A 27,835-nucleotide genomic window follows, 5' to 3' on the forward strand; every position below is an offset into this window, starting at 1 on the left:
GGACCGGATCAGCTGCAGAAAAGGTAAGTATAGCAATTTTCTTTACAGGGTTAGAAGGATTAGGTTTAGAATGTGGCTGAGAGAAGGTTTAGCATTAACATCTACTTTAAGGCTCTATGACATGGATGCACAAATATACTGTCTCAATGAACAGGATTGGACGAAAAGTGCACAAATACAGCTGCTTGAGTGAGCAGTATGTTTGTATGGGTGAGGAGACAGCAGCCTGAAAGACACTGCCAGACCCGCTTATAGAACAATAATAGCATTCAGGCAGGTTTTCCTATAGACAAGAGTTGGCTGGCTTCTGTAGATGTGAGGCTATCACCTGACAAGGCCACATCATCTCAAACTTATGGACACTGTTAGCTTATGGAATAGTCGGTATAGTTTATGTTGTAATCACTAAGCCGAATTGCAGTACATACCTTGTAATGTCATCAAAGACGCCATAGCCTGTCTTCTTGTCCATCACCCACTGACCAATAAACATGCTGGGTGAAGAGGAGGTCAGTTTGCCACTCCGAAGAAGCCCATGACCATGGCGGTTGTTGTCCTGAAAGCAGCCTTCATAAACTTCTCCATTAGCATACCTGAGTAGGCAACATCTAAATGAATTATGGTGAAGTGAAATACATAACAGCAGAAATAAAACGGAATCAACTGCACCGACTCATTGTCAGCGAGAAAATAGATTAAAAAATAATAATGAATTAATTAGCATACCAGAAAGTTCCTTGACCACACATTTTTCCATCTTTCCAGTAGCCAAGATAGCAGTCTTCCTTTCTTAAAGATTTCTTTGGAATGGTGTACTTTCCAAATCTGTAAAATGAAAAAGGATGAAAACTGATACTATAATATGTATGAATTATGTGGATTAAAGAAAATTAGGTTTCTTACCCATCCTCCAAACCATTCCGAAATTCCCCATCATATACCCTTCCATCTGGCCACTTCAATACCCCTCTAGAACAAGTACAGGTAAATCAAATTAATGCATCAACAATCTATAGCATGTTGCATTTTACAGCTGAATTAACCCATTGAAGAAAATGCCTTTTACAAACACACAAAAAAGTTGATCCCTATCCTAATGTTGGAATTTCAGGTTCACATTTATTGCGAAGCACTTTTTCTTCTTTCATACCTGCCATGAGGTTTTCCAGCTAGCCAACGTCCGTCGTAGGTGGCATCTTTTAATCTTGGATCCTTGTAAAAGGTGTATTTGGCACTACGTGATAGAGGGGGATCTTGCCATATGACACTTCCACTTGAAGGTGGTGAAGACTCATATACTCCTCTAAGGGCTTGATCCACTGCCTGGCTAATTGCCCGAAGCCACTTAGTCTGAGGAGAAGTTAGACAAGTACATAATAGTTTGCAGCTTCTAGTATGAGGACTCAGTATGAGTCCAGTAAACTCTATTGACATCTAAGCCATTCCCTTAACAAAAAACAAAACCCTAGAATAATCGCTCTGTGTGAAATTTTTACATTTTTTTTTTTTAACAATTTTTAAGAATGACTAAAATGTAGCATTTCTGTATAACTATTCTTCCTCTGCATTGTCTGTGCTGGCAGGCCATGCAAAAATATCTGCAACACTTACACCCTGGTCACAACGATCGCGACATTAAAATTGTGCTACTTCACTTGAAGTAGCACAATTTCAATGTAGCATTTTAATGTTACTTCAGGTGTGACTTGGATGACAACTGAGCGACTTCATGCACAGATGTCTATGCAAGTTGCACCTGAACTTGCAAAAAGTACTGCAGGAACTACTTTCAAAATCGGCACTCCGACTGAGTTGCACCGATTTACCTACTTGCAATGCGGACAATAGGGTGTGACTTGTCATGCAATTTGAAACAATCTGAAACAGTCAAATCTTATGACAAGTCGCACCGGCGTGCTTACTCAATTAGTATCAAAATCCTTTTTAGCCACTATATGGAGCTGTGCATGTAACTTGTATAGGATCAGGAGGACCAGCAGAAGATCTTTTGACAGAGTTGCTGCACGTGCAGCAGTGTTCACACAACACCCTTACATGCTCTTCCTACGTACTGAAACTAGCGAATTTGTGGGTCCTACTGATTCTATGATTTCACAACAGTTTCATCATATAGGACCTGTCTCAAAACATCAGACTGCAATCTCTAATGACTGGATCATCATTAGTCAGACATAGTCAGACAATTATATCTGCAGGGGCAGCATTTTCTTAAAGTAATCATTTGATTTGGTAATACATTTGACTGTGAAGGTTTATTTTTGTACTAAAATCCAGTAAAGTGCCTCCCCCTTGGATTCAACTGGCATCAATAAGTGGTATGTAAAAATGTTATGTCAGATGACTATACAATAAATTCTGCACACGCAGCCTGTCTGACCTAGGACAAGACTCTCAAAATATTTAAATTACAAAAGAGAGCCACTAAGTTTATGCACTGAATTTAATGGGGACTGCACCAACTATGGCCATTCTGTGTCTGCAGCTCAAGGCATGTAACAAGCTGTCTGAAAATCTGCATTTATCGAAAAAAGGCTTCACTGGACTGGATATGCTGTGTGGAGGAAGAGGGGTGAATTTATGCTTCTATCCGATCTGATAAGACAATCCTATTGGAATGCCAGTAAGGAAGAAAGAAAATACACCGGGGGGGGGGGGGGGTCAGGGGGTTCAGGGTTTGAATGAAAGGGTAGGGAGCGCAGAATTGGGCAGCTTGCTAAATATCACCAGGACTTGATGAAACCTACCAATTATATAAAATGTATTTGCTAGCTCAAGCGTGTACTAGGGCCAAATGGAAGGTGGTGTAAATCTGGTTGCCTGAATAAAAGAAAAAGCAAACTACCAAAAACAGACAAATTCTAGGCAAAAATGTCTACAAAGATTTCGGATATACTGTAATAAATTATTGAGATGCATACAGAGAACACAATGAGGTTAATTTACTAAAACTGGAGAGTGCAATATACAGTGCAGCTCTGCAAAGAAACCAACCAGCTTCCATTTTTTTTTTTGATCGCGCATAATCGAAAAAGCTAAAGTTAGAAACTGATTAAGCATGCAGAGCTGCACCAGATTTTGCACTCTTCAGTTTTAGTAAATCAACCCCAATGTATTTGATCAAAGCTAGTTTTTCCCCTAGACACTGCAGTATTTCCCTAGTCCCTTTTATTGGTAATCTGCTGATTTTTGATCCCCGGCTTGTGATGCATAAGAACTATCCCAAAGCACTCCTACTGGAGGCTTCTTGCTGTCTCACACATACATAAAGACTAGAGTACAAAAGAAAAAAAATCAACCACTAAGAACATATAGCACTGTGATTTTACTGGACGTGCAGCCAACCAGAATTCTTTTTTGCTCAAGGGTAAACTAATGTTTGCACAGTTACTGGGTTTGTTAAACAGCAATTGTAGATGCAATTCACAATTGGTTTCAGTTGCTGCCTGGAATTACGCTTGAAGTGATGCATGTATTATTGCAATAATTTTAAGGTTTAATATATTTTTTATTGATTTTCAAAAGGAAAAAAATAGAGAGCAAAGGGGGGTACAGGATGAAGAAATAAAGGGGGGGGGGTAGTGGTATACATATACCACATGACATACCAAACATTGTAAACAGTTGTGTAAGTGCTTGAAACAGTTCTTAACACAATGTGATATCCATATTACTTTGGTTACAGGTAATAATATATAACTCACGAGCTAACAGTCGAGGGGGGTATAGGAGAAGGAAAAGAAGGTGGTAGGACAGGGGAAGGAGGGGGGGGGGGGGTGGATAACCCGGCAGTATATATAAGCTGAATTTCAGACATCGGGTATCTTGTACCTTGGGAAGGCAACATAGCCCTCAGAGTTGGTTATTACAATCATTTTAATTAACTACAGCATTTTCTTACCTTTTCCTGAGGTGATAGTGCAACCAAGGTAAGCTGTTCCTCTGGTACTGTGATCTTTAAACCGTTGCTAAAAGAAGAAAAACAACCTTCTTACACACATCTATCCAATTCAGCTACATTAAGGCTGGGTTCACGCTGCTGCGGTGTACGAGATTAGATGTGATTCGCACCGCACTGCAGTGCAAATCAAATGTGATCTCTGTGCGATGCGATTTCAGCCACACAGATTGTATGGACCCTTTTTTTGGTCCGCAGCAGAATCGGATCGCATTTGTGTTCACACCATGCGATCCGATTCCTGTCCGAGATTGCAGATCGCACTGCGATATGCGAACTGATTTGGAGGTGTCATTAACTTTTCACCGACACTCCCACCAGTTCGCATAGGGCAGTGTGAACTGCCGCCGGGAGGCATGCGATGCGGGAACCCGCAGTAGATTCGCAGCGTTCCCACATCACAGCAGTGTGAACCCAGCCTTAAACTCAAAAAGCAGAACATATCTTGAATGTAATACCAAGAACACACACACAGCTTATATTTGATAGTGCTAGGTTAGTACATCTCAGATTGCCTATTTGATTTTCAGATACATTCTGCATATTCTGATAAACTTGGCAAGCACAATGTTAACAGCAATGCCATTAAACAAAAGACAGTTAATTAACAAAAATGAATAACAACGATCGCCACCTGCAATGCAAGATTTAGGAAGCACCTAGGTGTGTGAACCTCTCCTCCATGCCTAGAGTCTGCCGAAACAAACAAAATGGTCCCCATGGGAAATGTGCTGTAGATTTCCCCAAAGCCTTCATTTAGGATTTGTGACAAAAGCATCCCAGTAGGTTGTGGGCAGCTGGGCAATGTCATTGCCTAGAGGAGAAATCCAGAAGTGCGTGGCTGGTTATCAGAGAAAAAAAAAAAAAGGTATCCTGACCCACCCTAAAAATGAAAAAAAATTGTGAGCGCTCGTGTGAAAGGACAAGTGGGTGAAAAAAGTAAAGGTCTGCTTAAAAAAAAAAAAAAAAAAAAAAAAAAAAAAAGGTGTCTACCCCAGTGGTGAAGAGACACTTTTTCAGGGATCTAATGGTTTGCCATGGTTTGACAGATTAAGATCATAGTCAATACAGGATGGAGAGCAGAACCTGTCAGAGCAAACTGGGATTCCAGTGGGTTCCTTTAGGTTAGGTGTAGTGGGTATAAACCACCGGTTTAATGACTTTCCCTTCGCAGAGGAACAGACCCAATACACTCTCTGGTGGGGTCCAGGACTGACCCTTCAGGGGGTGCTTGCAATCAACATATAGGAATACATAAAAAAATACATTTATATAAAAAAGGTATTTTCAGCTGTAGGAGCTTTAACCCTTTCACTGCCAGGTCCGTTCGCCATATGGACATTCCTCCTCTGTTATAAGCTCATGGTCACTTCCGTGACCATACATTTATATCAGAAATGTTCAGCAGACTCTGCTGAACAAAAAAATAACTGATGCCTCTCTACCCGTCATCCGCTGCTTCCACCCCTCCTGCACTGCCCAAAATGCCTGCTCTGTCCGCCCCATACTGTCCACTGCCTATTACAGCTGCCCCCCCCCCCAGCCCCCAGCATCAGCACCCCCATCAACATGGATCTCTGTGGATCTGTTGCAATTGCCAACTCCCTCCGCTGCCCTCCCACTCACTGATCCCCAGCAGCCCCTTCACACAGCTCTGCAAGCGGTGTTTACTGCATGTTTACTAGCCCCCTTCCTTTCCTGGGTGAACATAGTCAGTGCTCGGTAACGATCGCTCATATGTTCAGCTGACACGGTCAGTAACATAGTAAACATTGTTTACTATGCCACCATTTATGAATGAATGAGACCAGCTATTCAGAGGCTTTCATCCATTCATAAGTATTGCAGCTGCACCTGCAGAGAAAGGGACTGAACTCTTCAGTCCTTTTCTCCGTCTAAAAAAAAAAAAGACATTAGGGTTTTTTTTTAGACCCCTGAGGTCTCTACAAAAAAAAAAAAAAAAAAAAAAAAAGGAAGAAGAAGTAAAATAATAAATAAATAGTCCCAACTATTTTTTTTGCAGGCAGGATCGGATAGTGGTGGATGTCAGCGGGCATGTCACCGCTGACATACGCCGCTTCATAGGGGAGACTGGAGGGTCCGATCAGGTCCGCTGGAAAAACTGACAAGTGCACCTGATCGGACAGCTTGTGTGAAAGGGCCCTAAGGGTAAATTTAGACATGTCTAAATCACCCTTGCCTCTGAAGCTTGAGGCCAACGGTAGGGGGTGAGAAAAGCGATGTGATCCTCACCACCTGTTTTAACCCCATTTTTTCTGACAAATGCGCCGCCACTGCATGCCGCCCCCCCCCAAACCTTAAGTCTAAACAAAGCCTAGGGCCTTGTTCATGCAGGGCATACCCCTACAGGGCTGTGTTTAGCTGCAAAGGGATGCACAGATGCTCCGTGCATCCCCATGCAGGCAGTCCCATTCATGTAAATTGGGACACAGCAGCTGTACGGGAACGCACAGGTGTTCCATGCATTCCTGTGCAGGCAGTCCCATTCATGTCAACTAGGATTCAGCAGCTGCAAGGACACAGCCACTGCTCTCAACTTGATATCCGTGTGGGTGCAGGTACCTGAACTCACACTGTCTGCGTTTGGATTCATGCATCTACACCCACATGGATGTCAGATGTGTCCTTGCAGCTGCTGTGTGCCATTTAACATGAATAGGACTGCCTGTACAGGGATGCACAGAATACCTGTGAATCCGCATACAGGTAAACATGGCCCTCCATGGGCATACGCTTTAGCACACCCCACTGAACGAGGCCTTAGTAGGAATTTAGCAGGAATTAGGTAAGTTATATTGTGTTTATGTGTAATTTTAGTGGGGTTTATTTGTGAAAATAGTTATTTGATAAACATTTGTGCAAACATTGTGGGGCCTTAAAAATCAGTAGCACCTTCTTTTTAATTTACTGGTCATGTGCTTTCAGAAAATATATGGTTTGGGGGGAAAAATAAACAAGCAAAGGAAAAATTGCAAAAATGGTCTGGCCACCTGAGTGTACAAAATGGAGCACAGAGCCTGGCAGTGAAAGGGTTAAAAGACCCAAGGTTGAAGATAGCTGGCTGATCCTCCAGATGCAAGGTAATTCCTACTGTATCAATAAGGGCCAACATTGCCTTTTGTAATTCTGAAGTGAGGAAAAGAGACTGTAGTCCTTTAAAACTTTCTCTTCATGACACAGACTATTGGGACTTTGAATCAGAGTCAGAGATGGTCACAGTAACTGATGGCCCACTCTGTTCTAAGGCATCAGGGTGGTCAGAGGTAGATTATGCAGGGGACTGCTTCATAGCGTACTTAGAGCCTCTGCAGTCAATATCCATAAGAAATTGGGTGAATTTGGCCACTAAATCTTAAATGACTTTAGAAGGGCACCCCAAGAACAGGTAGGACTCTAACTACAGGGGCAACAGATTTCAGATTGCAGGCATTAGTATCTTTGGAGGATACGGAGTAGATGCTCCCGGAATGGTTAGGAGAGCATTGGCTGGGGTAATATGTGACACTACCCTGTCTGTGTCTATGTACAGGCATGTTGTGACTGAAGGCGACGATGATGATGGCCCAAGATCAGGTCCTTTATGATGGACAGGGATACGCAACAGAGCTGTGTAAATCTCAACACTGGATAAACGGAAATACAAATCCTTAGCAGGTAAAATAGTTCTCATATACAGTATGTAGTTATTATGTGCGTTTAGTTGTTTGACTGGAGTTCAGCTTTAACATTGCTAAAGAATTGTTTGGTTACAATGGCTGCACAGAAATAACGTCAATTTACATACTGTACATTTTTGTGGTAAGGTTTTGAAAATTAGTTCTAAAACTGAATATAGAGATGTACTGTATTAAAAAGTGATATATTTTTTTAGTGGCTCATCTTCTTCAATTACCAAAACAGTATTTTATTTGGGAAAAAACAGCTTCTCGCCAGAGCAGAGAATAAAACCCTAAGTAGATATATGGAACGTGTTCAAATTCTAAGTGATGCCATTTACAAATCCTCCAGGGAGAGATACTTTCTATTTATTTCTCGCACAAATGCAAACAAGCATGCCGCACTATAAAACAAATTGATTTTGTGCAACTGTACCCACATGCCAGCCACTTCTTCAGACACAGGTTCAACCCAAAGTGTACAAAGGGGGAAAATGTGATGTGTAGAGAACTGCAAAGAGAATAGACAAAATAAAGAGTGAGAAAGGTTCAGTGTGATTAGTAAAGGTCATTTATCACAAAGGTCCCATATACCCATATATACTGTGTGCTCAGTGCATCCAGTCGTAGGCTGGGTCTCAGTGATGGACAGACATCATCAATGTATATTGCGATTGCAGCTATCAAATACATGCTGGCTGCATTCTAAAAACGAAAAACATTCAACATGTATAGAACATTATAATTGCCAATTAACCCTGCACTCAAAGCGATTACAAAAATGTATGTGCAATTGCTGCTACCCAAAAAAAAAAAAAAAAAAATTATACCAATCTGTCAGTGGAATGAAACCCCTCCAACAAGCAGTGCAAAGCGTAACAAAGATAATAAACTTGAATACAAAAATGGCCTGCAACTTTGGTATGCATTTGCAAATGTGTGCAAACTAAACGACTGGTTTTAACGTGAATGGTTAAACAGGACAATTCGCAAGCTGGCTGGTAAGTGAGCTGGGAATTTTTCTTTGTTTTATTTTGACATGCATCGCCCTTCCATGTGCTCCTTACTGCAATGGCCAGTTATAGGTTGGAGTGGTTGCCATTTTGTTTGTAAAATTTGTTTTGCGAGTTTGATGACCAAAGGGGAGATGAATCCCTTCTAGTGCACGATGCTGTGGAAGTTGGAAGATTTTAGTGCATCCACAGGCTCCCGGCTCTTGATTGGATAGATCGATAGCAGCGCAGCCATTGGCTACTGTCAATCAAATCCAATGATGCAGGCGCTGGGGGCGCGGAGCCGAGTCCGACATCCTGTGTCTATAGACGCAAATGCTGGACTCGGGAGCACGCCCACAAGGTAAACCCCTCTGGGAAGTACTTCTCGGAGGGGTTTATCAGATGTGGGGAGGAGAAGCGAGAGCTGCCGGGGGACCCCAGAAGAGCAGGTTCAGGGCCACTCTGTGCAAAACGAGCTACACAGTGGAGGTAAGTATGACATGTTTACTATTTAAAAAAATAAAAATAAAAAAAACCCTTACAATCACTTTAAGAATTGAACTACCTGTTGGAGGGGTTTAATTTCACTGATAGATTGGTACAGAGCATTATAATGGTAATGTTTTTTTATAGGATTAAGATCACAGTATACACCTGCTCATGAGTGAAATCCAGCCTGTAACTGGGAAATGGTGAGTGGAGCTTATTATCCAATGTACACAGGAAGTACAAATGAAACAGACTGTCACACACTTCCTAAAGTTGAAGTTGAGGTTTACGGTCTCAAACTGGCCCAAACAACCTACTTTCTGCACTAACAGGTGCACCCGCTGTGTGCAATGGATAGACTCCCTGGAACGTATAGAGACTGGCACTCACAGACTGGTGTTTCAAATGCATTGTAAAAGTGGTGTAGCGTATGCCAAATTCATGTTGTACCCGAATTTGACGTACGCCATGCCACTTTTAGAACGCATGACACTTTCGCAAAATCTCTCTCTCTACGAAATAACATTGGTATTTTATTTCAAATTTACCGCAGATGTTTTGCCACGTAGAAGTTGAGCAAATTAGAAATACTTGAATTTGGCCCATGAGTTGCTGTCAGAACCAAAAATGTTGCAGAAGTCTTTTGAATTAGGAACAACAAATTAATAAGCAATTAACGCCAGAAAAGTGGCACAGCAGCTTTACTGATGTCACCCCACTGTATGCAGTCTCAGCCTTGTGTTCTGGCAGTAAGTGGAGAACTTCTCAGCTCACAACCAGAACAAAACGGAGTTAAGCTGGATACACACTATAAAAATTTATTTTTCAGATTTTTTCCTTCAGATTTACCAAAACTATATAATATGAGGTCAAACCTTAAAAGTTTCAATTTGTATGCAATCAGGCAGGACCTTGTACTACATGGTTTTGGTAAATCTAAAGGAAATCAGACAACAAAAGTTGTATAGTGTGTATTAGAGCTGTACAATTAATCGTTAAAAAATCGTGATCTCAATTCAACCCCTCTGTTGATCTCTATTGCAGAGTTTGTGGATTCTTTCACATAACAAGTGGAGAGAGGTATCTGCTCACTCAGCTGTCAAAAGAAAACATCCAGTCCCCAAGTTTTTAATCTCAAACATTGTAACTAACTCTTAGATCAAAGGGAAATTTGGGAGTCTGACAAATCTTTTTTAAACAATGTGTAAATGCAGGAAGTTTAACCACTTAAAGTGTAAATCTTTTCCCAACACTTGTTTCTTAAGTTAAAAAGCAATATTTTTTGCTATAAAATTACATGGAACCCCCAAACATTATATATATATATTAGCAGAGACCCTATGGAATAAAATGTCAATTGCTGCAATATTTTATGTTACACTGTATTTACCCAGCGGCCTTTCAAGTGCAATTTTTTTGGAAAAAATGTATTTCAATGAATAATAAAAAAAACGAAACAGTAAAGTAAGCCCAATATTTTTTGTTTGTTTTAATGTGAAAGATGATGTTACTCGGCGAGAATCGTGATCTATCTTCTAAGAAAAAAAATTGTGATTATCATTTTAGCCAGAATCGTGAAGCTCTAGTGTGTATGGGGTCTTCATAGGTAGTTTTGTATTCTCTGGATGAATACAATGTGGTATCATATTAAAATAAAAAGCAGACCCTCTACCTGTGCATGAACAAGGGCATCATTGAAAAGTATGAACCAGTTAACCGAGAACCTTCCTGCATTTTGCAAGCCTAACCCACGGTTGCTGCTCTCACAGATCAAGCGCCGTTCAGGCTTCCTAAGAGAATCCTGCAGAGAAAGGAGACATAGACAAAATGAGAAACTTACTTCTGAAAGGCTACAAATCCACAAGTGATCACAATAAAAACAACAACATACACTTACAAATAACCTGTCAGTTCCTACAAGGTATGTAAACTAACTATACCCATACATTTATTTTCAAAGCAATTCCAGGTGGTGACAGCATACTATCTATTTAGACAGAAGTCACGGTCTTAAGTACAAAAATACCTGCAGTTCTTGTATCCCCACAATGCATCTCCCCATATTGGGTTAAGAACAATACAACTGCATACATGTTCCTATTTGCTCTATATACAATGTCAAGTCAGCAGTTGCCTATAGCTAAAGTAATACACTGCAATAAATATATAAGGTAATGTTTCACTGCAATAAAAAGTCTATATAAAAGGCACCTTTAGGGTTCATTCACACGTGCGGCGGTAAATACAAGTGCCTAAACGAGGGCATGCAGCCGCTCAGGGCCGCAAATATGCTGCAGCCGTGATGCTTTGCTCTGCAGGACACATTTAACAGTATTGCACGTTTGGTGGGCATTAGTGCTATCAAACTCGTCACATGCAATTCTATGGTGCTGTGCTGCAACTGCTCCACAATCACATGCAATGCAAGCGGATGCAACCACATGCAATTACAGGGTAAAATCAGGTAGTGAAGAGGCGACATTCTACCTCCTCCCTGCCAGTCAAACTCCTCAGAAAAGAGACAAGGACTGCTGCACACCTGAACGAGTCCTCAATGCTTATCCACATTCAAAACAAAAATGTAACATATTGCGGCTTACCAGTACTTAGACGCTGTGGCCCCATGCATTTTAATTTTTCAGGGCAAGAACATTTTCTGCAAGTACAGAACAAAACAAAAGTAGACGTTCAGCCTAAAACTAACTCTAAATCTACTGGCAGCCACATTCTAAGACTAATCTAACCCTGTAAAGCAAAAAAAAAAAAAAAAAATAGATATAGACATTTATAAGACATATAAGACATTTTGGACAAAGTGTCATGCCGGTGTAAATTTATTTTTTTGCCTCAGAACAGTAGGGGTTCTGAGGGTTAATTACGTAGGTTGACTTTGACATTAGTTTGGCTGGGCTATGTTGGAAGTTCTGCTTGGTCATGTGTGTAGTGAGGTGCACATGACAAGCCAGAACCAGGCCTGGTTGGACGTTTTAGGTATCAGTCTTCTCGGAACCAATCAGCGGGTGTGCCGGGCCTCGCTGAGGAGTCTGGGAGGGGGTACTTAAGATGTTGGGGGTCACGTGTTAGAGAGAGAAGTTTGTGAGGCCCGTGTGGTCGGCTCTGGTTCCAGGACCAGGGTAGCCCCGCCAGGGGTCCCGGGGTGTCTGACATCCCGCAACATGCTTCTGCTGGTTACCCCCAATAGACTCATCTGGTCTGGGGTAGGGATCCGTCTGTTCCAGAGTCTCGGAACTGACTGGTCCGAGGCGCAGTAACTGAGGGAGGATTCAAGGTGTCCGGGTGTGCTCTCGGCTTGGCGAGGCACCGCAGCTCATGAAAGTGACCGGGGGAGGACTCTTCAGAGGAGGGCCGACCTGTGCCATCCTGAAGTGCCTGGTTACTGGTTACTGAGTTGGGAAGGACATTGACGAATCCAAACTTTTTCCAAGGAGACAGAGAACGTTCCAGGTACTGAGGAAAAAGGTTCCTGTTCACTCTTACTTAAAACTTGTACACGTTCATAGGATTGTTTCAAGTTTTGAATCAACGTACTGATTGCTACGATCTCTAAATAGAGATCTATTCAGCCTCGAAGTGCCCAGCTGTGAGTGGTTACTCTCTGGGTGGAATTAGAGACTTTGTTATATCTGTAGTTCAAGGTAACAGAGTTCTTCACCCGTGCCCTCTGTTCCTATATGAGACTGTGTTATTGGATGTTTTCACTGCAAAATAAAACCTTCCAAAATGACTTTATTGGTGTCAGTGTCCAAGTTGTTGGATATCAACCCTGGGAACCCCTAGACATGGAAGAACAAGCCAAGTGGAGGTAACCGGTAAGCCCATTAAGTCAAGGCTGCCCTACAAAGTGTTATGGCCGCTACATATAAACCTTTTCTGCAGCCAATCCGGTCCCACGCTGAGCTGTCAGTGACGGCTTCTCTACGTAGGCGTGTGCAGAAGCGGCAGCCGACAATGGAAGCCCCATAGTAAGTCTATGGGTGACGTCACTTCCCAGCCATTGTCAGCTGTCTCTTCCACATAGCATCCGCCGCTGGAGACCAGAGCGGATCGGCTGCAGAAAAGGTATGTATAGCAATTTTTACTTCATAGGGTTAGATAGATTAGTCTTAGAATGTGGCTGCCAGTAGATTTTGAGTTAGTTTTAGGCTGAACTACTACTAATCTTGCCAAAAATGCAGTGTTCTTGTCACTTACTGTGAGCTCAAAAGAAGGCACAAACATTCTTATCAATCCACCATGTAATAGAGAGGAACAAAAGTTGACCTGTATGAAGTCCACCCTATGTGACCTACCATGGCTTCGCAGATGACAGTGGAGAAAAGAAATGTAGACACAACACAGGAAGTGCGTTATTTTCAGGGCTACCAGATGCAAAAGTAAAAGGCTAAAAAAATAAAACCAATGCAACCACCACTTCTATGGACTGGTAAGCTGAATTACATTTTGTTTTTCTGTTTAGATAAGCTTTAATGGGACTATTACCGCATACTGGAAAAGGCAACAGATTCAGCTTAAAAGCCATCTTCAGCCTCATTTTTTTTAAATTGGTCCTTTAATGTAATGGATGGTCTCAAAGATTAATACAAAGCAATCAAGGTCAACCTTTACAGTAAAGGTTGAGATTTGCTTGAAATTTCCCTGCCTAGATCTAAGGATCTATTGATCGTTCTGACATGAAATGTCCACTCTGTTAGTGTCTTTCTCCAGAAGTTCAGTTTGAAATGTTAAGGCCTAAGGATGTATACATACAGTCATTTTTCCTGGAAACGTCTTCCAGAATCCCAAAGTATACTCAGCTTCCTTCTTCTTCCGGTTAAGGGCAAGTGCTAAAGCATCATAGTTAGTACTGCAGTCTTGCAGCTTCTTGTATTCTGTTGATGACTAACACATAAAAAAAAAAAAAAAAAAAAGTATTAAAGTAGTACTAAACTCAGCACTTTTTAGCTTAACACATTACTGTACTGAACATAATACAAAAAAAAAAAAAAAAAAAAAAAGAAGACAAGCACTTACCACTTCAAAGCACATGGCCAGCTTGAGCAGTAATCTGGCATACTCATGTAGTCGGACTATTGGTGAAAAGAAGAGGCTACCAAGAGTCTCAGGAATTGTAGTGCCCTCATCCTTTATATAGCTGAGATTCTGCAAAAGCTCTTGGTTCTTAGTGAAGAAATCCCTGAAATTACACCCAAATCAAAATCTAGCAAAAAATCATTATAATGTAAAATGCAACTTTAAAAAAACAAACATGTATTAACAACACATATATTCCCCCTCCAGCATGCCTCAGCTGTGTAGAAAGACGATTCCAAGGTCAAGATACAGAGCGCTGGGACCTGTGCTCCTTAATAAACACCAAGAAAAGGATTTTAAAGCTAGTATAAAAATCAAAATGCCTGACCCTGCCCTGCAATTCAGGCAGGTGCACCATATCAGACTCTTTCCTCTCTTCCCATGATCCAAAGCAGGGTTCTGGACCCTACACCCTTTGAATCCATTTGCATAACTTTCACCCGTTTCACCATGCACTTTTGGCTGCTTACGCTGCAATCATTTGCCTTGTGGATGAGGAAGCACCCCCCCCCCCCCTCCTCAGGGCATGGGAAATGGACCTGCACTGGCAGTTTGCTGTTAAACAACTCAAGATAATTCTCCATTGCGCACATGACTCTTCTAGCTCTTCGAGACTACAGGGGCCTGGGTATAAGCTTTTAATCCAGTTGTATAGAGTCCCCATGACTCTACATCGCATGTAGCTGCTGGTTCGTCCATTTTGGCAGGGTGTATGTGCTCTGACCCAGGACCTTATGGATCTATCCCAAGAACATGATTCCGCACAGCCTGTGTTCTTCACCTCAGCTCCCTCTCTAAACATAAATATAGACGCTCTTTGGTGATCTATCTGCTCAGTGTGGCTAGGGCTTGCATTCCAATTCAGTGGAAGTCCACCTCACCCCCTACGATTAGTCATTGGATTAAGTCTGTGAACGACATCATGAGGATGAAGGAGCTCTCACAGGGACCATCAGAGATAAAGAGTAGAATCAGTTATTGAAATGGAAGCAGTTGCTGTGAGATAAGTCAAGTCGAGTAAATGTACACTAATGAACTTCATCCAGACAATGGAGAGAAATTTCCTTTTAATGCACTACAGCTGAACAGATGGGCATAAGAACAATATTTTCCTTGAGATGAAAGGCCGAAACCACCCTGAAAAGGAAGGAGGCTCTGGGTCTCAACAGCACCTTGTTTTTAAGTAGGACCAAGCAAGGTTCTTTGCAGGACAAGGCTTCCAGTTCAGAACTATGCCTTGCAGAGGTGATGGCAACAAGGATCGCAACATTGTGAGCAAGAGTGGAAAAGGAACATCCCTGATAAGTTCAAAATAGGCTATCTGAAAGAACCAAATTGAGATCTCTGGATTACTGGAGATGTAAAGAATGGGAAGAAAGCCGTCTCTGGAACAAGATTGCAAGTGCCGAGATCTGACCCTTGAGGGTACTCAGACCAACTGCTGATCCAGATTGTCATACAACAGCCTCTCCAGCATAACCTTGTTAAAAATCTGGCTCCGCTCATCAGATGATTTAGGAACGCTTTGCAAACCTGATCTAGGTTACGAGATTTATATGAGTAAATTAACCTGACACCTGCGCAAAGGCAATGTGTAAAATAACAAACAATATCTATAAATGAGAGCCAAACGTTATAAAGCTAAAATAGCACAACAATGATAAACTGAAAAGTTAAATTAACCACACTAAAAGTGCATGTGCATCCATATAACATAAATATTGTGATAAGTGAATAAAGTGCTATAAAGTTTGAAAAAATCTCATGGAGATATGACGTAAAATCCCATAAACACTGCGTTATCCAAAAACACTTCTGTAATCAGAAACACCCGTGACTCAATTTGTCTTCTCCTCACCGACATTCATATGTGCATCCTTCTCCCCAGAGCGTGTAGTAGTGTGGATGTATCCTCTGGAGCGAAAAACCACCTGGGGCAAGTATCTTGGGCGTTGCCCCTAAATTCCTGGGTGCTCGTACCAGCAATACCCCATCTCCAGCATCCCTATCATATGATATACCATCATTGCTATATACTGTAAATGTCTAGGTGGTAGGTTGCCTTGATCTGTTCGTTTGTTTTACAAATGAAAACAGACAGAAAGTGGCTGTTATTGCTAGAAAATTGTCCTATCGTTAAAGTTTCTACTGTTGTACAATCCAAAAGAGATGGCAAGTCACAAAATAATGTTCAGGAGTGTTGTCAAATGCAGCATCTGATCTATTGTCAAGAGACAACCTAAATCCTTTTCAAAAGACATCTGAAAAAAAAAAGAAAAAAAAAAAAAAAAAGAGCAGTACAGCCATTTTAGATTGACACGTTGGTTTCACGTGGGCCAACAATCTATCTATGGCGTTTAACTTTGTAAATTTCATAATGACAAATAAAAAATATATTTGGTGAATCGTCTGCCAACCAACTGAGAAGCTGAAAAATAAAAAATATTTCTAAAACCCAAGATTGATGCTATCCAATGCATGTATCAAGATCAAATCAGTAAAAATAAAGTGTGCAGTACTAAAAAAAAAAAAAAAAAAAAAAAACAAACTAAACAAAAACAAACTTACATGGCTGGTTTGGAGAGAAGCGAAAAACCTCCCATGACCAAGAAGTTGCAAAGAGAAGTGCTATATCTGTAAAACAAGCAATTCAAAATATCCTAAAAATCTAAACCATTGCATTATGTTTGACCATTATCAATTAACAAAGCAAAAGCTATGTATAAAGGAGCATACAGATTGCATGCTAAAAATGTAACCGCACACATCTATAGTACTAAAAAATTTGGAGACCACTGCTGTTTGGTCAATACAAAAGGAAACATTTAGCATTCTGACTGCCCATTCTACTTAAAGAGCACTATAAGAGCCTCCCATTCCAACGCAGACAGTCACAAGACAGCTTTTCTGAAGGCGTCAGTGTAGAATTCCTAGCTGACATGGGCAGTTATGTTTTCTAGACAAAAGCAGTACTTGGTTCCTGGAACACTATTTAACAGTGTTACTCAAACAAGCCATACTTCTTTCTGATTCCACGTTCTCCATCAGCTTATTCCCCACAGTTTTTGTATAACTTGACCCTCCCTCTTAGATTTTAAACTGGAACAAGCAGGGTTCTCCGATTCCTCTTGTATTGAATTGTATTGTACCTGTACTGTGCAAACTGTTGGCACTATATGAAACCTGTATAACTACAATATTAATATATATATTAATAACAATTTAAATAAAGAGAAAAAAAAGTGTACTTTCAGTGAGCACACAAGTTTAACTGAAAGAAATATTCAATGTGACGTCTACATATTCACATGCTTGCTGTTCTATTTCTCCACAATGTTTTAGGAATACATAGCTAAATATGACTTTTAAATATAGATTTGCCAGTTATTCCTCTGGTAGCCCTTTGTATATCTGGTGACACCTCTGCTAAATGACAGACCCAAATAGATAAAACTACAAGTCAGTGTAAAGCTGGCCACACACTAGTAGATTTTCAAACGTTAGTGCGAGTAATCGTACAAAATTTGTATAAAATTCCCAGTACATTTGAGGAATTTATGAATGTCATTTGAAGGTACTTCAAAATTTTTATTTTTATTTTGTTTAATGGACTTTCACAGGCAAAAGAAACATAGAAGGTTAGATCGCGGGTGCAATGCTCTGCAGGCCCCCGTGAAAAAAAAAAAATAAATGCAATTTTTTTCCCCCTGCAAAAACAAGTGCATTTATCATTTTTTTTCACAAAAAGGTGAACTTGGTATTTAAGCAGACTAACAGTCTTAGCCCTTGTACACACGGTCGGAGATTCCGACAACCAAATCCGTCTGAGTAATTCCGACGGATTAATTCCGGAAGAGGTCCGGAAGTGATGTTGCATACACACGGTCGGACTAAATTGTCAGAAAATACGATTGTACATAACGTGATGACATTATTTTGTTACGACGGGACTACGTTCAGGCTAGTAGCCAATAGCTTTGGTCTAGGAATTTGATCTGAGCATACGTGGTACTTTGTCCGTCGGAGTAGGCTACACATGATCGGAGTATGTCCAATAGGGGCATTTTGTCGGAAAATTTTACTGGCAAGTTGGAAAACTTGGTCTGTCGGATACTCCAACGGAAACAGTCCGATGCAGACCACACACAGTCGGAATATCCGACAAAACGGTCCGATAGGACACATTTCGTCTGAATCTCCGACCGCGTGTACAAGGGCTTACAGTTGAGAGACAGGAGTAGTAAGGCCCCTTTCACACTGCCACGACTTGAAAGTTGCGCGATTTTGCCGCAATTTCAGGAAAATGGGATTTTTGTACTCACCGTAAAATCCTTTTCTCTGAAGTTCATTGACGGACACAGCTCCTTTAACTCTTGACCTTAGGGTTATCACGCCACCTTCAGGAGAGGACTAGGCAGAACATGTAAAACCAGCAAGACTGCACAGCACCGCTCAGGGGGCGGTCCCTCTGGCTATAACCCCTCACCCTGCTTCCTGCAGCTCAGTTAATCAAAAAAGCAGTACAAACAAAACTAGGAGGGGTGGGTGCTGTGTCCGTCAATGAACTTCAGAGAAAAGGATTTTACGGCGAGTACAAAAATCCATTTTCTCTTTTGTTCATTAACAGACACAGCTCTTTTAAATCTTGAACTTGGGGACCTCCCCAAGCAGTGTCAAAAAAACGAGGGGTGGAAACAGCAAGAAATAACTTCACCCACAACAAAGTAGAACTCCTCAAACAGAGAAGTTGTCACCTTAAATGGCTGCCATCAAAACCTGCGGCCAACTTATGCATCCAAAGATGCGTTCACAACAAACTTGTAACTTAATGAAAGTGTGAATTGCAACCTTACACCGCTGCCTACAAAACCTTGCGGTCAAAGCAAACATCCACAGATGCGCTTATATCAACTTTGTAGAATTTAGTGAAAGTGTGAACGGACGACCAAGTCACCGCCTTACACACCTGGGAAACAGACGCTTGATGTCGGAAAGCCTATGAGGTTCCAATTGCCCTAGTAGAATGAGCCGTGACAGTAAAAGGGGGCACCTGCCCCTTTAAGGCATAGGCCTGAACCACGATCTGTCTGATCCACCGAGAGATGGTGGTTGACGAGACTGCCAGACCTTTCTTCGGACCAGCCACCGAGACAGAGTCTGACCTCCGGAAAAGGAGCCATAGCAGACAGATACACCCATAGAGCCCGGACCACGTCCAGGGAATGTAAAGCAACTTCTTTCTGATGTGTCGGCTTAGGACATAGGGATGGTAACACGATGTCCTCATTTATATGAATGGTCGAAACCACCTCTCGCATCGGCAGCAGCCAAGGAACATCTGCCATCAGTTGAACTAGGTCGGCATACCAAGGATGCCGAGGCCAATCTGGGGCAATCAGAATTACTGGAATCCCCTCGGCCTCTACTCTGTGTAGCAGACATTGCAGGAATTTTAGTGGGGGGGGGGGGGGGATGGGAAGGCATAAATCAGCCAATAATGCCCCAAAGGAGCCACCAACGCGTCCACCCAGTGGTCTCTTGTTCTGGACACAAACCTCTGCACCTTCCGATTGAGCCGAGAGACCAAGAGATCCACATCTGGTTTCCCTACTTTAGGCAAATGAGCTGGAATACATCTGGATGCAACGACCAAATCCCCTTGGTCCAGACTTAGGTAGTCCGCTTGCCAGTTTTCTACGGCCGGAATGTATATGGCCGACAGTGCCGGCACTTGCCACTCTGCCCACTGTAGGATGTGAGCAACCTCCTGTGCTGCAGCTGAGCTCCTTGTTCCTCCTTGATGGTTGACGTAGACCGCCGCCGTGGCGTTGTCCGCCTGGATCCTGACTGGACACCCCTGCAGCCTCTGTGATCATGTGTAGAGGCACCGCCTGATTGCCCGAAGCTCGAGCACATTGATCAGCAGTTTGGATTCTTCCAAAGTTCCAGACCCAACTGTACGCCCAACCCCCCCCCCCAACCGGTCAGGATCACTGTGCAATGGAGAGGAAGGAACGATCTCCCGGACTGAAGGGCCGGAGACCTCAGCCACCAGAAAAGGGAATCCCTGACTAGCTGGCTCACCCGAATTTGACAATCCAGGGATAACAGAGATTTGTCCCATTTTGACAAAATCTCTTTTTGCAAAACTCGAGTGTGACATTGAGTGTATGGTACTGCTTCGAAAGTGGCTACCATGAGGCCCAAGACTCGCTTGCAGAAGCGCAGCGACGTCCACCTGCGGTTCACCAACAACTTCATCGCAGCTTGAAGAGTCTGGAGCTTGTCTGAAGGGAGAAAAACTCTCGGTTCTAAGGAGTCCAGCAGTAAGCCCACTCCACAAACACCGACTTTTTTAGGTTCAGTACCCAACCAAACTCCCGCAGAGTCTGTATGGTGATCGCTACATCCTCCCTTAATTCTGAGGCGGAAGCTGCCCTCAGAAGGAGGTCACGATTGCCATCCCACGTTGCCTTAACAACGACAGAATTGGGGCTAACACCTTGGTGAAGACTTGAGGTGCTGACGCCAGGCCAAAAGGGAGAGCCACAAATTGGTAGTGCTCTTCCCCTACTGCAAAATCGCAGAAACCTCTGATGCCTGAGGCATATGGGTACATGTAAGTATGCGTCCTTGATATCCAAGGATGCCAGGAAGTCTCCATGATGGAGTGCAGCGACCACGGCGCAAACTAATTCCATCCTGAATCTTTGCACTTTCACAAAGCTGTTGAGGGCCTTGAGGTCCAGGAATGGACGTACCCCTTCCTTCTTTGGGACAGATTGGAGTAGAATCCCTGAAACCTTTCCTGCGTCGGTACAGGTACCATCACCCCGCGTGGTTTCCCGACGAGCCGGAAGCAGATGAAGGTTGGAGGGAAAGAATCTGTTTGGTGGCCAAGAAAGAAACTATCTTTTATCCCGATGAAACCAGTTCGCAGACCCATTGGTCGGACAGTAGGGAGGTCCATCAAGCTGTAAACTCCTGAAGGCGACCCCATACCCGAGACTCGGGCGGGGGCAAACCTTCATGCGGTAAAATTTTTGCTCGCAGACTTGTTTGGCTAGCGAAACCAGGGGCACTTTTGTCCTGCAGCCGATGCCTTGTCAGACTGGGAGCGCTTACCTACCGAGCCGGGTGGGCGAAAAAGCTGTTTTTGAGCAGAAAAAGAGGTCCCTTGCCTACGGCGTGGCTATTTACCCTTTCTGGACTGTGGAAGCAAATGTGCTCTTCCAACCGGCAACATTTTTAATAATGTTATCCAGCGAGGCTCCAAATAGCCTCTCACCTTGGAAGTGAAAATTTGCCAGTGCTTTTTTAGATGCCTGGTCTGCAGACCAGCATTTCAGCCAAATCAGGTGCCGTAGCACCACTGCTGCTACTGATGCTCTAGAGAGCAGGGGGACAGTTTCCAGGGCCACATCACAGATATGCTTAAGGCCAGGGGTTGACAAATTTGCTTGGAATCTAGGAGCCAGCTTAAAAAGTTAGGAGCCAGGTCCGTGACGGCGATCCGGACCTTTCCTTGGCCTGACATGGAGACGAGTGAGGGGAAGATAGCAGCGCCGTCGCCGCCCCCCCCCCCCCCCCCCCCTGTCTCCAAGTCATTGCCCATAGCTCTTAGAGGGACATTTTATTTATTTTTTTCAAATGACAATTTTTTTTTCAATTGCATTTTAGTGTAAATATGAGATCCGAGGTCTCTCTGACCCCAGATCTCATATTTAAGAGGACCTGTCATGCTTTTTCTATTACAAGGGATTTTTACATTCCTTGTAATAAGAATAAAAGTGACACAACATTTTTTTTAAAAGAACAGTGGAAAAAAAAAAAAAAAAGTTAAAATAAGCAGAAAAAATAATAATTTTTAAACGCGCCCTGTCCTGCCCGCATATAAAATCGGTGTTCGAACCACACATAGGAGGTAGCGCCGTGATCGGTAGAGCGAGAGCAATAATTCTAGACCCAGACCTCCTCTGTAACTCAAAACGTGCAACCTGTAGAATTTTTTTAAACGTCGCCTATGGAGATTCTAAAGGGTAAAAGTTTGTCGCCATTCCATGAGCGGGTGCAATTTTGAAGCGTGACATGTTGGGTATCAATTTACTTGGCGTAACATTATCTTTCACAATATAAAAAAAAATTGGGCTAACTTTACTGTTGTCTTATTTTTTTATTAACTAAATTATTTTTCCCAACAAAAGTGCGCTTGTAAGTCCGCTGCACAAATACGGTGTGACAGACAGTATTGCAACAACCACCATTTTATTCTCTAGGGTGTTAGAATAAAAAATATATATAATGTTTAGGGGGTTCTAAATAAAGGGAAGAAGATGCAGGTAATATAAAACAGGCAGAGGAAACTTTGCAGAGGAAATTAGCATTGCTGGTTTGTCATACCAACAACGACCACAAGAGGGCGCCAGATTCCATAAGGAATCATAGGACCGCAGAAGGCCTCAAAGCCGCGGCCTAAATTTTCGGCCGCCGGCGGAACGGCCCGACGCGATCACGCTGGGGGGTCCACAGAGACAGGATACCCCCAGCTGTGCTGCCCCAGGCGCGAGGTCGCTATTTCTAGTCGCCAATGCGACCTGGCGACCGGGTTTTATCGAGCCCTGCTTAAGGCCATGCACCAACTGATCTGCCAGTTCTACACAGACCGGGGAAGTCTGTTAGTCTTTGCCCATTCAGTAAGTGCGACACCAAAGCCATGGCGAGCACAGGTCGAAATGCTGACCCCACCACCCATAAACATGGACCGGGCCACTGCCTCGGTTTTCCTGTCAGTAGGGTCCTTGAAGGCAGGAGTCCCTCAACAACCGGAGGAGACGTCCACTTTTTCACGAGGCTCTCCTCAAAGGGATAACGCACTGCCATTCTTCTCGGGACTGAAAAGGCCCATTGTGGGCTTCTCCATTCCTTGTAGATGAACATATCAAAATAAGTCAAATACGGAAACACCTAAAGCGCGTGGGCCGGTTTCCGGTCCTGGTCCACATCCTCTGACACGTCAGAACAGGGGTCGCCTGTCACCGCCCCTCCGAGTCTGAATCAGAGCTTTCCCCAGAAGATGGGAGGGCAGGGGGCATTTTTACCCTCCTTGTGCCTACACGCCGCTTCTACCCTGACAACAAAGGTCTCCAGGAACGCTGACAAAGCGCCCATAGGCACAGCATTTTGTGCAGGTGAGCCGGTTGCAATAGCAGGGGTGTCTGGGGAAGAAGCGCCGGCTTCTGACGCCATGCTGACCCTCACTCGCCTGCCACAACTCAGGGACTTAAGGCAAGGTACACAAAATCCCAGCCTCCTAGCTGCTCGCAGACTGAGGGTCCCCCCGCAGGACTCACCACCCTGATCGAGTACTGCGCTGTGCTGCCGCCATCCGCTCTGCCCTGTGTCAGTCACAAAGTGCTCAGAGTAAAAACTGCACTGTTATGAAGTATACAGACACCAGCACTAGAGGTAAAAATGCACTAAGGCTACAAGAAAATGTCCGGCCGCCATTCTAGCAAAAAAGTAAAAAATAAATCACCAAGAAAATGGCCATTGAACCTTCTAGAAAATGTCTGACAGCATATACACTGCATAAGGCTACAGGAAAATGGCTGCAGTCTCCCATCATGGCAAACAGGCTGAATACCTCACTGTGACAGGAAAAAAAGCAAGGAAAGAAGGAGCGGACCCTGACAGCCAGCGCAGCCCCCCCACCAAGGCCCAGATCCCCCCCCGCGGGTGGACCCCCGGCCAGGTACATACACCACAGCTCAAGCCCAGTCACACAACGGCCCCAGCAGGGGGAGGAGGGAATGAGGGATAGGGAGAGAGGAAAGGAAGAGTGAGAGACCCCCCCCCCCCAGTTGACCTCCCAGGGAATGCCCAGCTGCTCCATCCTGCTGAGGCAGGGGAAGCCGTACTTAACCCTCCTGTTGGGACTGCTGGACGCATTCCACCACAGACCCATCACCCGAGCAGTACGGGGTGGCTGTTGGCCACGGCACACTGTGAAATGGACAGCAGTTGCCTGGTCATGTGTGTGCCCTAGAGCATTTGGCCCACTGGCCATCCCTGGACCAGAAGGGGCATGTCATGGCTGACCCAGCGCATAGCTAAGGTCTGCTCACGCTCGATGGCCAGGCTGGGGAGACTACAAGGATCTAGATTATCCAGCCTGTCACACAGCCCGGCTGTTGACTGTAGATCACAGGATCAAAATTTCAGAAAAAAATGAAAATTCCTAGGACCAATGGTCCCCTCAGGGAGCCAGGTCCTTCTCCTACACAAGGCAGAAAAAAAAAACTGAGCTGCAGGAAGCAGGGTAAGGGGTTATAGCCAGTAGGACCACCCCCTGGGCGGTGCTGTGCAGTCTTGCTATTTTTACATGTTCTTCCTAGTGCTCTCCTGAAGGTGGCGTGATAACACTAAGGTCAAGATTTAAACGAGCCGTGTCCGTCAATGAACGAAAGAGAAATGCCTGTGTAAATGTGAGGTCTATTGTTGGAATCAGACAGGAATTATTATTATACATCTACACCGCTGTGTGTACAGCCGAACTCAGCCATGTTGATGTTTGCATGACACATGTTTAGAATGTGTAGAGGAATGTGGCAGAACCTGCATATCAAAGGAGTTACCTTCAGCCCAGATGGTGTACACAAGCTTCAAAGAGATTGATGACAAAGACGGCCCAGGGCACGTCAGATGGGACTGGCCACAAAGCCAAATATGGCAATATTAGGGGGGCTGTCATGTGAACACTGATTGGTCCAAATCAAATGGGACTGGCAGTAGGGTGTGGTATGGCTGAAGTATGTTTGACAAAAGGGGTTGTGACCTGAGCTCTCTCTCTGTCCCTCTGTATTCCATCAGGAGACCCAGTCATGAGGTGTGGCTGCGAAGGTCGGATAAGTATGGCTTAGATTGCACTGTGATTGTATGCTATGTATATTATTGTAACTTTTATTGATACTTGATGCACATTTTCCTTATTTCCTTGGGAAATAAATGAGATTTAATTGACCTTAAACGTGTGTTGATTTCATAGCCAAGGGTGATAGCATTGTGATAGTAACAATAACATGTGCTTGGCATGTTGATTGATAGCTAAACTATAGGGACTAAACAAAGGAATACATAACTGATAATAATAAGAATAGAGTGTATTGATCAGTTACTTCATTTGGCACCCCAGAAGGCGTGTAAAACATATTTTTACACAGAATCCACAAAAATCTAAGGTATTTTTGTTTGAGTCCCTGTAAGCACAGATGCTCAAAGCCACCCAGAACTGGAAGTCATCTTTAGTGTGGACAAGATTAGCGCTGGCTCGCGAATTCTGAAACCACGCTTGGATGAGCAGGAGGATTCTGGGAGATATTCCACTGGTAGAACGGACGCGTAAAACCTGGTGAGAATTGTGACTGATATATATATATATATATATATATATATATGTACATTATTGTTGTGTTTGCTGCAGAAACTGTAACCAGAGGGCAAATTGCCGCACTGGCGAGATAAGGGACTGATCATCCCTGGTTATGTGATATAACCGCAGATTGACAGGATAAATCATACAATTTTGAGGGAAAAGTGGAAGTATTCACGTGATTGTGAAAAAAAACTTTCTGCCCCAATAGAAATTCCCTATGACCTGCTATCGGGTAGAAGGACATTGAATAAGAGTGTGTTCTCCTACAGAAATTCGTGGGTAAACGGATTTGTATTTGTATTTGTTGTTGTTGTTTTTTTTTTGGAGTGGGACTACAGGTCAAAGCTAGCTTCTAAACAGCTTCCTCTATGTCGTTGTGTGCTTGGTATCTGATTGTTTAGTGTATTGCTAATGCACAGTGTTGGTTAGAGAGTGGCAGGAATTACCATACATCTTTGAGGAAAAAGTGGAGGAAGTATAGGTTTTTATTTCTACACATGTGAGAGTGAAATAGCTCTGGTCCAATAGAAGACCAAGGCATTGATTAAGAGTGTGCCTTGTGTCTTGTATGCTGTAGAACCACAAGTCACTGGAAATTTAAACGGTTCGTATTTTTTTTTTTTTTTTGTTGTCCACTTGTTATCTGATTTCTTTTGTCTAAGCAAGATTGCTCAACCAGTTGGTGTGGATAGGCTAATTAGCATATCAATGGAAGCCATTGAAGGTTTCGTTAGCAAGCATGGTGGGATTAGATTTCAAGTTACTCACAAAGGTAAATTAACATATCAGTTTAATGAACTTTTAAAACAATGTGATACACATAACAGTCGCATATTTAATAAGTCAAAAAAAGGCAGGAAACAGAGAATGGCCAATGCCTTATGCATGTTAATGAGAATGAAAGAAATTGCGGAACAAAAAGAATTAGAATGGTTTGCTGATAGAGAAGAAGTGATGGAACAGGTAAGGGATATATCAATCAGGATTGATAAGGCTGATGCGGATGCTTGTAGTCGGATTAAACAATTAGTGGCTGAGAAATGTGTATTGCAACAGAGATTAGATGAATTAGAACAAACGTGTAAATTGAGAGAAAGTTGCATTGCCTCTTTGAATCAAAGGGAGGCTGAGAATTTGCAGGTTATCACAAGGCTTAAGGCACAAGCAGCCATAATGGAATTATCCTCCAAGTGTGCAATAGTGGAGGTACCCTCCACACATGCTCAGTGTATAGAAAAGCCAGAAGTGAAATATGAAGAAAACCCGTATGCTATTATCACTGCAAATGATAGTAATGTGATGGGAATCGATGTGGAAGAAGCAAATAAAGGTGGGATAACTGCACTTGAAATTGACTCAGGAGTTGACACTTCGGATGACTCCTCAGACAACGAAAGTGTAAAGTCTGTGCATTCCAATCGCAGTAATATTATCCAGCAATGTGGGTTTCCAGCGCCACATGCTAAAAAAATGGCCTATGCAGGGAAACCAGAACTAAAATGTTTTTTGTGTAAAAGGGGGGGTCACATTTCAAAATATTGTCGGGCGGCGAATAATGATATCGAAAGGAAATTATACCCGAAAACGACCCCAAGGCTTCGTGTGTGTTATTCAGCCAGGTGGGGTAGCCATCCACAGCACGGAACCAATAGTAATCAAACCCATTTCCCGTGTAAAACGCAAATGCGGGGTCTAGAAACGAAAAAGCAATATGTAGGACAGTTGTGTAGAGTCAAAATGGAGATAGACGCATGGTTACTCAAATATAGCACTGGGGGAAACAATGTTAGCAGAACTTAGTGAGCTGCAAGCATGGTAAGAATATTCTGGTCAATGTTTCCCGGCTATGAAAAAGGTTTGATGTAAGTTTCAAGTTCAGAATATGATAGAGGACCTGGATATAGATATACATTTTTTTTGGTTTGTACTTTTAGGGATAAACCCCTGAATTGGTATCGTGGTTTTTCCTTTGTGTGGTTAAAAGATGTTTCTGTTATGAGTTTTTTAATCTTGTGTTTATTTACTCTTCTCTTATTGTCAGTCTTTGTAAACTTTTCCTGAATATCCAATACTGCTGATTAACATAAGAATTGTGTGTAATCACTTGTGTGTTCCTTTTTCCAGAGACCAGGAAGGAGTTAAACTGGTTCGTATACAGACATTTGCATTTGTTTGC

General features: G+C 43.0%; 1 protein-coding gene across 2 annotated transcripts in view; it reads right to left on the reverse strand.

The window, feature by feature from the left end:
* The window catches only part of ALS2 (alsin Rho guanine nucleotide exchange factor ALS2), a 152,249-nt gene that overhangs the window by 43,591 nt on the left and 80,823 nt on the right, over window positions 1-27,835 (reverse strand). For both annotated transcript variants that reach the window (XM_077448586.1, XM_077448585.1), the window contains exons 12-21: window positions 16,797-16,862; window positions 14,169-14,331; window positions 13,905-14,036; window positions 10,810-10,938; window positions 8,094-8,164; window positions 3,920-3,986; window positions 1,151-1,350; window positions 904-969; window positions 727-825; window positions 429-593 (exon numbers count right to left, since the gene is read on the reverse strand). In XM_077448586.1, the coding sequence (XP_077304712.1) occupies window positions 429-593; window positions 727-825; window positions 904-969; window positions 1,151-1,350; window positions 3,920-3,986; window positions 8,094-8,164; window positions 10,810-10,938; window positions 13,905-14,036; window positions 14,169-14,331; window positions 16,797-16,862 (1,158 nt within the window). The remainder of the gene's footprint in view (window positions 1-428; window positions 594-726; window positions 826-903; window positions 970-1,150; window positions 1,351-3,919; window positions 3,987-8,093; window positions 8,165-10,809; window positions 10,939-13,904; window positions 14,037-14,168; window positions 14,332-16,796; window positions 16,863-27,835) is intronic.

The sequence above is a fragment of the Lithobates pipiens genome, unplaced genomic scaffold, assembly GCF_037356315.1.
Source record: "Lithobates pipiens isolate NorthernLeopardFrog02 unplaced genomic scaffold, aLitPip1_a1.2 Scaffold_22, whole genome shotgun sequence".
In the NCBI taxonomy this organism is placed as follows: domain Eukaryota; kingdom Metazoa; phylum Chordata; class Amphibia; order Anura; family Ranidae; genus Lithobates; species Lithobates pipiens.